This window comes from Agelaius phoeniceus, chromosome 23, assembly GCF_051311805.1.
Source record: "Agelaius phoeniceus isolate bAgePho1 chromosome 23, bAgePho1.hap1, whole genome shotgun sequence".
Classification (NCBI taxonomy): domain Eukaryota; kingdom Metazoa; phylum Chordata; class Aves; order Passeriformes; family Icteridae; genus Agelaius; species Agelaius phoeniceus.
In genome coordinates this window covers 8,388,800-8,400,409 of record NC_135287.1, presented here as the reverse complement: position 1 = coordinate 8,400,409, position 11,610 = coordinate 8,388,800, and the positions used below count along the sequence as shown (strand labels likewise).

Sequence of the window (11,610 nt, the reverse complement as noted above, 5' to 3'; positions counted from 1 at the left end):
CGGCCGGGCCGGTCAGTGAGGGCCGCGCTGCGGCACTGCCCGACCACGCTGCTTTATTGGGGGCCAAGGGGGGAAGCCAAATACAGGGGGCCGAGGACACAACGGGGGACCCCGTACAACACGAGAGGGCGTGTGGACAGGGCCTGGAGTCAGGTACTGCGCTTGGTGTGGATAAGCAGCTCCCGCTGCAGGCCAGCCTCGATCGTTGTAGCGGTCTTTCCCGAGGGCAAGTCCGTGATCAGAGTGAGCTTATTGAAGACGCCGCGACCAAAGTAGTCAGCAACGACTGAGAAGCCATCATTTGAACACTTGAGCTGCCAGACAGAAAGCAGCAGCATCAGCAAAAGCCTTCAGAGCATCTTGCTTCTAGCCTCCTTCCTTTCTCCCTCTGCACTTAGAAGCCTCTGGTTTAGTGGACAGGGCAGCTCTTTGCTCGGTCCACGCAAGGGCTGGGTGTAGCAGAAGAACCTGCTAGATTTTCTGACACTGGCCATTCCAGCTCCTGTTTCAATGCCACTTCTGAGCCATGCACTGAGGTAATGAGCAACTGAATTAAGCAGGAAGGTGAGTGCCTCAACTGCTCCAGTTCCCACGTGTGTTAACATTTTTCAGCTAATGTCCCATTCACACACTCACCACTTAATTAATCCTTGGGGAACACAAGGTAGATGCCACATTTTGGTGCTGTCCCCATTCCAATTCACACTGTTCTTCTCCCTTTCTCCCTAATTAGTTCTATGCAACTTGTTGACCAGCTGTTACACTGACCATTAGGTCTCGAGGGTCAGGTGAGGACAGATTCTCTCTTTCACCTTCACAGAGCCAACAATGACTCTTCATGCCCTTTACACAATGCAGTCACCCTAGGGTCTAATGCCTCATTATCCAGTTAACATAACCTTGTTTACAAAGTACTTTCAAGCCTTACCTGTCTCTACCAGCCTCCATTTACAGGTCCATAAATGAATCTGAACTGTATTTATTTCAACTTGATAAGATAGACAATGTTAGCCTACCTGATGCTGAAACTGGTCATGCAGATCTCTCTTCTGCTCCTGGGCTCGGATCATGTCCATCACTTTGCGATTTTCTGGCATGCAAGTAGGACATTCTGAATCACTCTCAGAGTAGCTTTCAAAGCAGTGCTGGTGAAAGGAATGACCGCACAGGAAGTGGACTGAAGGAAGCTCTAATGCACTCGTGCAAATGCTACACTTGGTCTTCTGAAAAATCTTGGGACTGAGTGACAACAAGATGGAGAAGTGTGAGAAAGACAAACTACACTTCACCTTACTAAAAGAAAACAGCAGTTCTGTCCTTGAATAGGACTAGACAAGATAGCACACATTCCTGCACCTTGCTTTTAGCTCTTCAATTTCCAGGCGGATCCTCGTAGTTTCTTCTCGGTATTTCTGAATTCTCTGCTCATCCTGCTCTATCTGGCGGCTTTGCTTCTGCAGCTTGTTGACAAGATAATCCTTAATCACAGACAGGGTGGCCGTGGAGTTATGAGCCAGCGTCTGCACAACTGAGAGCAACTGAGATGTTAGTTTAAACACAAGCACAAAAACTGCAGCTATGCTTGTACTGCCAGGGCAGACTGCTTTCCTGGGACAGGCCACTTACAGGCAAAGACAGCTGGCATTCTCATGGAATTGGAAGAGCTCACTTAAAGATTCTCTTTCAATTTGATCTCTTCCAGAAATGGGTGACTGGGAGCACGTCTGAATAACTCAGACCAAAAGGGACAAAGGAAGGATATAGTAGTGGATTGCATTTTAGTTCTCCACCAAGGCTCAACAGGAGTTTCAGCACACCCTGCACTGCCCCACACTGACAGACAGAAATCATGTATGACATCTCACTGATACTGCAGATCTTTCTCCTTAACTAAGGAGCTGTGACTGACATTGTTTTTCCCTATGGAGCAGCTTATTAGTTCAAATGGTAGGCTCCAATTTCATTGATTCTTCTAATGTCTGATCTACAGAAAGCACTACAAACAAGTCTGGGTTGGAGTCTTTTGTGGTTTTTTTCCTGGTTTTTGCTTGGGTTGGGGTTCTATGGCAGGGGAGGCTGAGGGTTCAATGTCATATGTCATTACCAAGCAGCGGAGGCATGAGATTCTTGTTCTCTATGTGTTTCAGCACTGCAGCAATATACTCTTTGCAGTTCTCCTCCTTCCGTGCAAAGTAGCTAAGAGCCTGTTCCCAGAGACAAGCCTCTTGGTCGCCATACAACTCGCACACCTCAATCACCTTCTTGTACTGCTCATTCTGCATGTGGTAGTGCATGATCTGTTGGAAACTATGGGAGAAAGACTCATCAGCTGCAACAATCCATCTTGCCCTTTGAGGTTTTACAGGGACCTCAGCTTTTCACCCAGCCATGCAATCCCCAGACTCACAGAGAAGCCACAGACAAGTCTTTTTTTCACTCTATGTAACTGCCTTGTTTCAACAGTGAGGTATTTCTGCAGAGCAATCATCTACCATGCCCATCTTGAGATGCTAAAGAGGTCACTACCATTAATGGTACAGACATTTATGGCTCAGAAATTGCTGCAGTGGGGGCAAGAGGGGAAGGACAAGACTCTAAAGACAAGAGTAACACTCACAGTTTGCCCTGCTCATAGAGGTAGAGAACACCATCCTTGAAATTGTGCATCTGACATAAGACCAAGGCCTTATCAAAGACTGTTTTGAACCTTCCGCTCTTCAGGAGGGTGAGGGCTTCATTGTGCAACTTCTCCTTGATCTACAAAGAAGGGGGAGAAATCAAGAAGAGGAACCCAGGCACACCCACATAGACACTATTTTGCACTGTGACCTGACAATTTGGAGCTCTTTCATGCAGGTTAGTTTTGGTACTTGCTCTTTAAACCTTTTAAGCAAACAGGACATGATTTTCTTTGCTCAAACAGCCAACATCCTCACAGATCCAGGCAAGCAAGTAAAGATACTTTTGTGGGCAAGCCATCTGCTCAGAGGCTGTATTGTCTGGAATCTGTCCTTAAATGACATACAAACAAAACAAGTTCAGCCATCCTGAAGGGAATAGTCTCCCACATACAAGGCTGCTTTCCCATTTCTGTGCTATTTGTCCAGCACAGCATATGTACTGCCTCATGTTGTCAATGCCCAGCTGGAAAGGGCATTGCAGGAATGCAAATATGACTCACAGACACCAAATCTTTCCCCTCAAAACACAATGCTGGAGAGAGCTCAAACCTGCTCATCTTGTTCATGTGCCCAGTTCTGCAGTCGAAGTTCCAGTAAAGTGTCATAGACACCCTGTGGAGAGTCAGCCTGCACCTCAGTCATGTGCTCCAGGAAAGCTTTCAGTTCTCGGGAATTGTTTGCAAAGACTGGGATGAACTCCTCTGAATTAGCCTGTAAAACAGTCAGAAAAAGACAAGCACCCACATCAGCCACACTAGTGCTTCCTTCCTTCCTTCCGTGAGAAATGTTTGTTTCCAGAGTCTCAGACAGGACAGATACAGCACAGTACAGGATGCTGACAACATCAAGGATCAATCCTGAGCAATAACTTTAAGAGGTCCCTTGCCTCTAGGACTACCAGTACATCAGAATGGGGCTTCTCATGGAATCATTGAATAGTTTGGGTGTGAAGGGAACTTTAAAGGTCATCTAGTCCAATACCCCTGCAAAGAGCTGAGACATCTTCCATTTCACCAGGTTGCTCAGGTCCACATCCAACCTGACTTGAGTGTTTCCAGGGATGGGGCCATCTACCAATTCTCTGGGCAACCTGTTTCACCAACCTCTTTATAAAAAGTTCCTTCCTACTGTATAGTCTAAATCTGCTCTCTTTTACTTTAAAATTATTTACCTCTTGTAGCATCACAACAGGCCCTGTAAAAAAGTTTGTCCTCATCTTTCCTATAAATTGAGTACTGAAAGGCTGCAATGAGGTCTCCCTGAAGCCTCTCCTTATCCAGACTGGGCAACCTCAGCTCACTCAGCCTTTCTTCAGAGCAGGTGTGTTCCATCCCTCTGATCATTTTTATAGCCCTCCTCTGGACCCACTCCAAAAGGCCCACGTCTCTTCTGCGCTAAGGGTTCCAGAGCTAGACACAGTATTCCAGGTGGGGTCTCATCTGAGGAGAGTTTTTTAAGTTATAATTCTCATTATACCTAAAACATCAGGATGGCAACACAAGGTATGCAGAAGCACTCACTGCAAAGTTACTACTGGAGAGCAACAACTCTCAGTCAACACAAACCCTACCTTTTTTCCTTCTAGCATCCCAGGGCCTTCATTACCTCCCGAGGGACGGTAATCAGTGCAAAGGATCTTCAGCAATTCAGTGGTCTCCTTAGGGACATGGTGCATCAGGATTTTACCGTATCGCTTCATGTTACTCTCTGCCTGTTCAAAGGGCAGTCTTCCAATGTAGTGCAAAGCCTCTTGGTAGTTCTGTGAAGACAGACAACAAAACAATCACAGGACACTGGCCTCTGCTCTCTACTTTGAGCTTAGGACAGAAAGCATTGAAGACATGCTGTGAGTATGCCACAAATACCATTTGCTCTGAATTATCACCTAGTTCACCATTCCTGCTCATTTTCCTCCTCAGGGAGAAAGACTGAATACAGCCTGGCGGAAACATTTAGATGAATCCCCAACTAAGCACTCTTCTTACAGTGCTCCTCTTAAAGGGCACTGTAAAAAGCCACATCAGAAAGAAAACAAGATCTTCTGATTTCCCCATCTAGTCTAACACACAAGCCAAAAGCAGAAAGGCAACACACCAACAGCAACAAGTATTGTTGCGGCTGTTCTCATCAGCATGCTATCCTCAGCAAAGAGGTCAGTGAAATTATATTCTCACTAAAGAGGAGGCTAGGGACTTGATATTCTCCCCAGTAAGAACACATGTGCAGTTATGTCTCCTCACCTTGATGTCCTCTAACTGGATTTTGAGGTACCATTCATGATGCTCATGCTTCTCTGCCAGGTACACGGCATGGGAGTAGTAGCCAGCTTGGCGAAGTACCTTGATAGCCGTTTCCACATCAAAGTGGACCTCACTCTCACTCGTCTCCAAGAACAAAAGCAAAGAGATGGTCCCTCAGAAAAATTCTAACAGTCCAGAAGCAGTAATCATTAATGTCAGAGGAGGAAAACATGAGCAGGGACAATCATGCAAGAAATTGTACCTCTCATGCAAGAGAAAAATCACCCATGCAGAAAGGAAGGAGTCTAACCACTTCTCATTTGCTTGCCAGTTGCACTGGCAGAAGCAAGCACATTCCAGACCCAGATGGCAAACCAACCAAACTGAGAAAGTAAGCAAGAGCTTGGAAATAAAGGAGCAAAGACCAGGGTATTGAGTGGTAAATTCATTATTCTCTCTCTTAACAGTCATAGAGGAGGGAATTTACAATTTCACCACAACCCCTTTTTAATTATTATGATGACATAAAAATGTAGCATGATTCCATGTCTACCCAATACCTTAATGAACTCTTCCAGTTTGGAGCTGTCTTTGAGTTTGGTATAGCAATTCAGCAGAAGTGTAGTGTGGTCTGCATTGGCCAGGGACTGCAGGTGGAGCATCTGTAGATAAGCAGTAAGGTTGTGGATACGCTGAGCATCCAGGAATTTCCGAATAACATAAGATGGTTCTAGCTTCCCTATAGTTCTGTGAGGGGAAGAGTTACAAGATATTGTATACTCATGAAATCAAAATAAATGGAGAAATTAACAACAGAACACAGAGAAGCCTTAACTTCAGCAGGTACTAACCCTCTTGGGACTACTCAGCTATGCATCAGAAGCAACAACTAGTTATGGTGTAAGACCACCCAACTGCACACACACTGATACAAAGGCCTTGATCGGGACAACCATGATGGCATACAAGGAGTTAATCTTCCCTTAAAGGTGGCAGTTAGAAGACAGATTAGGCTCTGAGCACAACAAACTAGAACAAAAGCTACATTTTCCTTCATTTCAGTCACATAACTCAAAGTCAGCTTTAAATGCTCATGCTCTAAACATAGAGCAGTTTAGTCACAGTTACTGTGACAGTTACAGCAATTCAAGGTAAAAAGACGTGCTGACTCCCACTGGATGTCAGGGACTCCGGAGCATCAGCTCCACAATAATTTACCACTTTGTGGCATTTTAAAAATTGAACATTAAGTTTTCAGTAAACCCCAAAACAAGGCTGCTCTGAGTTCTAGTTTTAAAAAACCCAAGATGTTTTAAAGCTGACATTGAACTGTTTGAGTACTTTCCAAGAAGACTGCCAAACATGGCGAAATTCCATCATCTATCTTGCACAGAGTGATCCCTTCTTTATAATGATGTCACCAGGCGCCACTCCATCCCAGTGGGCCTACATTATTCATGTTAAAATATGATCAAAGGGAAGAACTTTATCCTAAGGTGTACAAAGAGATTTTTCAAGCAACTTCTTCAAAGACTTTTAGTCTCACTGACGTCTTTTTCTGTATGGGTAGAATTTTCACCTCAAGTCATACTTTTTTTTGTTTTGGACTGTTTTAATTCCTGTGCTGAAACAGAAATCAAGGCCTATGATAGTCCTACCTGTACTACAACATCACAGCTCCACAGGACCCCCACCTACCGGATATACTGCTGGATGGCTCCATCATGGTTTCCCTTGTTATAGAGATGATCACCATATTGACGGAAAATCTCTGACAAACCATCGCTGTCCAAGTGGTGGCTCTTGGCCAGGTTAATGGCCATTTCAAATAAGTTCTTTCTGAACAGCATCTGTTAAATATACGGTAAGAGCAGTACGAGAGAAATACCACCCCACAAAACAAGTTCAAACACACGTGGAAAACAAGTTGTTTCTTCATCTTAGTGCATACGTGTGCTTGGGCCTTTACATACCCATTGTCTTACAACACTGGCTATACTGAAAAGCTATTCGGTCACTTGTTATGTAATTCGCTTACCTGAATGGTTCAATTTTTCAGTCTACAGAGCCAGTACAATCTTACAGACATAAGGCAGAGGCTAATAAAAAAACAAATTTACATGCCTCGAGTTTGGTTTGTGTATCTTTCTCCTGCAGTACATGGATCTTCCCATCTCTGGTCAGTACATAGAGAGATCCCCACTCTGCCAAGACATCCACTATGTCATCAAAGACTGAGCTGTATGCAATGAATTTGTTGCACAAGTCATAGATATTCAGGACTTGTTTGTCTGAATTCTGTGCCTCGTTCCCAGCAAATTCTGACCTGGAGAGCAGAATAAAGTTTTAGAAAAGAAGAAGAACATAACTTGAAATCTTGATACCTTTTCAAACTAGGGATGTATAGAAAGCAAGACAAACAGAGTTCATTCAGGCAATTAAACTAAGTGGATCCTGAGGGAAACCACCACGTATTTATACACAAATTCCATCATCCTGTTACACTGAGAAATTCATAGGACTGGAAAAAATCCCCCTCATTCAGCACATTTAACTGTGTTACTCTCATAATGGAAATTAATCAATATATGGGTCGGGATGAACCTCAACAACATCTGACAGAGTGGCAATCTGCCCCCAAGAGCAAAGCTTCACAGGGAAGAAGGAGAAGGAGAAAAAGCATGAAGCTGCATGAGCAAAAAGAACTCATCTGTTTCAAGGAGCCCTACTTTGGGGAAGTCTTTCGGTCCTTGGAGACAATGATGAGGTACCCCCGATACCAGTGAACAATCAGCTTTTGTCCCTCGAAGGCAAAGCAGGGGCCACGTTCGTCTGGTTGGTAAAGGTACACACATTCATTTCCTGCCACAATGAACTGGAGATCCTGGGAGGGGTCACTGAGAGATGAACAGCGCAATCCACAACCATGAGTGTCCAGCTCCAGGTGAGGATAGTCTTTCACTGAAAGCATATAAGACTACAGAGGAAACTCGAGGGTTTGGGGATCACTCTGAACTAGACTCTGAAAGAGAATTTGCAAGTCAGAGTCACATTTTTTCAACTAGCTTCTCACCTGGATGTTCTCTGTGGTCACCACAAATAGATGTGTTGTTTTGCCAGACTGTCGAAAAGCAAGGCCGGTAACGGGGTAACTGCCCTCATGTAGGATCTGGGTCTTACTATGCCGATCTCGAGTGATGTCTCCTTTAGTAAGTACAACACTCCCATCTGCAAAACCTGGTGAAGCAGAGACTAAACTATTACTTATACAACATACCTGAAATTTTATCCAGCATAAGTTAGGGAAGCTCCAGTCAGCAACAACACCATGCTCACTAGCATGGTATAAAGCAATGGAATTGCCACAGGTTCTCATGTCAAGTCAGTCTTTGCCAAATCACTTCCCACTGCTCCAGTTACAGTTCAGAGCTGCCACACAACTGCACATAAGATAGCACTGATCAGCAAGGGTTAACTTGCTTTCCACACACAAACTTCACATGCAGATTAATTTTGTTTGTCTGTTTTTGTTTTACAAATGGCCTTCCCATACTGCAATTATAACTATAATTTCAAGTCCCTTGCTTATTCAAAACATACTACACACTGTAAAAAAGACCAGAGGGAGATTTTTCGAGAGTAAAACACACAGTTTTCATAGCTTGACAACAGCCCCAGTCTTGTAAGTTGTTCCAGGGTTGAAAGCCACTGTACACACAGGGAAAAGCTTTTTTGATTTCAGTGTAGGGACCAAGTCAGCTGAGAGCACTTGTAATCTCACAATATTACTGCTCTTATTCTGTCAGAAGAGTCAAGCGAGAAACATTACCAAGGAACGGTCAAATCCAAAAAGGAAAATTTGCTTTTTTTCTTTGAAAAAAGGTTTGTAGAACAAGCTTGAAAAAGTATCTCTGTAACATTAGGTATCACAAAACTTGCATTTTTTTCCTGTACCAACAGAAGCTAAATTTAGTACGAAGTTCAATAAATAAGTAGCCTTACCAACTGGCAGGGAAAAGAGGACATCAACTAAAAATACATGCTTCTAAGTATCAAAGTTATTAGTTTAAAATATACACTTAGGCTAAATTTACACATTTAGTTCTTGAGCTCTAGGGTAGCACAAGACACACAGTATCTCTGTAAGGATAATGTAACAATGGAGTGAGAAAAAAGATCAACAGGATCTTCTATGGTGGTTTTTGTATTATCTATTCATGTTCCTTACCTCTCAGTAAGGACTGTAATATTTTTCCTAAGCTATTATAGTTCAGCTTTACTTACCGATAGCCATGAAATTAAGATTCTCGTGGACAGTCAGGCAGGATACAACCGTGGGCTTGTTACCTGGTATTGCTGGAAAAATTCGTGTGCAAAGAGGATTACCACCATCTCGTTTCTCCAGGTTCCAGACTTTCACCTACAAACAACGATGATCTGGCATAAGCAAAACATGGGGTATTAATAGGCCATGACCTGGCATCAAAATGTTATAGAACCCAGAATGAAGAAGCTACTTAGGGTAAGAAAGGGCAACTGAGATGATCACAATAGTCTTTAAGAAAGAACCGTATTACAAATGTGTTTTCCTCTCTTCGTCATTTAACTTACCAAAGGATTTATACCCTCTTCATCCTCGCCAATAGATACCAGGATACTGTGCTGCTTCAGCTGGTACAGATGTGTCACCCTTAGCTTGTAAGCTTGGAAACTGCTGAGTTGAAGGGAACGAGGCAAAAACCAAATCTGACCTTCCATATTTAGATCACAGTTAAGGCACGTAAGGGGACCAAAAAAAAAAAAAAAAGAAAGCCCCACACCTCCAATCGTACAAGAATCTGAAGAATCTGCATGACTTTTGCGGACTCCTGGTAGAGTTACAGCAAATACTTCTGCAGAGCAACCCCGGAGCACCAACACATCCAGCGGCACTTTGGGGTTTTTGTTTAAACAAAGCACAGCCGACAGCGGAAAGCTGCCGCATTCCCAAGGCCGGAGCACCCTCCGGCCCGCGCTAGACAGCGCCCAGGACTCGCCTGCCACGCAGCCTCGGCTCGACCGAGAGCCGCGCAGGCCACAGCACCCGGCCCCGCACAGGATATCTCCGAACACGAGGCTTCCCCGGCCCGAGTCGCAGACCGCGATGCCCGGGGGCAGCGCGAAAGGCTTCGCAGCGGCTCCATCCGGCCCCGAGGGCTCCCTCACCGTCTCTCTGTCAAAAAAGACGAACCGGCGCCACTGCAGGTAGGCAGCCATGTTGGGGCCGGCCCCGCGTGCCCGCCCCTCACGTGACCTGAGTCTCCGCCCCTCGGGCGGCGCACGCGCGGACGGGGTAGCTGCCGTGCCAAGACATTTAAATTTGAATTTTGAACATACATACTGGAAAAAAATCCCAGAGCCTGCTAGGAATTTAAAACTCAGAACGGTCACAGCAACCTTAAATGAGTCATTTTACAGTAATATTTTCGCATTATAGTATAGAATATATAATCTTTTTAATTTGCCTCTCTCCAACGGGAAATAAATAATAGTATATACAAAATAATTGTATATACAATTAATAGTATATACAAAAAGGCTTGACCTTTAAATGTGGACAAGAACTAATGAAATCTGGATATTTGCTGTGAGCTTAGCAATAGGATTAATTATCTGTGTTGTCACAGATTAATCTTCTTGGCTTAACAAAAGCAATACAGTAAATATATTAAAAATAAAGCTATACCTTTGAATACATGTGTAAGTTAGTTTCAATGTAACCCCAGCAAATTAGAACACATTCGGCATTTATGTACTTACGCAGTATTTCATCTCGTCGCAACTGTACATTTTTACTGCTCCAGGGCCCCAGGCGCTGCTCAAAGTGGGACCTTGTTTGCAATCTGAAGTACTTAGTTACTGTTATGGTAAATTCCGTATTAATCTTTTGTTAAATTGTTTAACTTAAGCTATCAATTAAGTGCTGTTAGGTTTGCTGGTAAACCTTTATGCATAAACCACTGGTGAAGTCCAGGGCCTAGCTGAGCAGGGGGGCTGACTCTGAACCCTGTGACTCCACTTATCCATTCCTATCCTTACCTCTTTTGGCCCTTCTCCCCCAGCATCCATGTTGATAATTTTGGGTTGATTTTGGTTTTAGATTGGGTGTAGCCTGCTTTTGCCCTGTGTGCTTTAACCATCTAGGCCACAGCAGAGCGAACCTCGCGCCACTGAACTTTGCCCTGCTTTCACTATTACATTAAACCTGCTTTTGCCAACTCCTTTGCTGGTGATTTTTAAAGCATCTTTAAAAGACTCTTTCCAACCACCAGAACCACAGCAAACACAATGTCTTCTACCTTGCTGGCTGTTTGTGCTGCAGAAGTCAGGATGACTCGATGACATCAAGACATGAGACACAGCCCCAGCAGGATCTGCAGTGCTCCTCTGGCCCCTTGCAGAAATTCTCATTGTCAAAGAAGCAGCTAACTTGGCACTGCAACCAGATGCCATGCAGAGTCTTCTAGTCTCGAGGAGACAAGATCGTGGAGCATTCAGCCCTGGAAAAAACAGCTGCCATGTGGAGGGTCTGTGCAGAAAAAGGATGTCCTCTCATGGACATAGCTCATTTTATAGTGGGCCTCCCTTTCTTGAGGCTTCTCTCCAAAGGTTGTTCCATCCAATGCAGACCATGAGTCTCTATAAGGACA

General features: G+C 44.2%; 1 protein-coding gene across 1 annotated transcript; it reads right to left on the bottom strand.

Annotated features, from left to right (window-relative positions):
* Positions 1-36: 36 nt before the first annotated feature.
* On the bottom strand, positions 37-10,219 carry VPS11 (VPS11 core subunit of CORVET and HOPS complexes). Its single transcript, XM_054647382.2, has 16 exons — positions 10,024-10,219; positions 9,533-9,681; positions 9,206-9,341; positions 7,995-8,158; positions 7,651-7,898; positions 7,046-7,247; positions 6,620-6,771; positions 5,482-5,668; positions 4,922-5,065; positions 4,252-4,440; positions 3,231-3,392; positions 2,618-2,757; positions 2,105-2,307; positions 1,357-1,528; positions 1,017-1,239; positions 37-314 (listed from the first exon to the last, which is right to left on the bottom strand). The coding sequence occupies exons 1-16, from the start codon at positions 10,175-10,177 to the stop codon at positions 150-152; spliced, it is 2,790 nt and encodes a 929-aa protein (XP_054503357.1). The 5' UTR covers positions 10,178-10,219; the 3' UTR covers positions 37-149.
* Between the last annotated feature and the right edge of the window lie 1,391 nt (positions 10,220-11,610).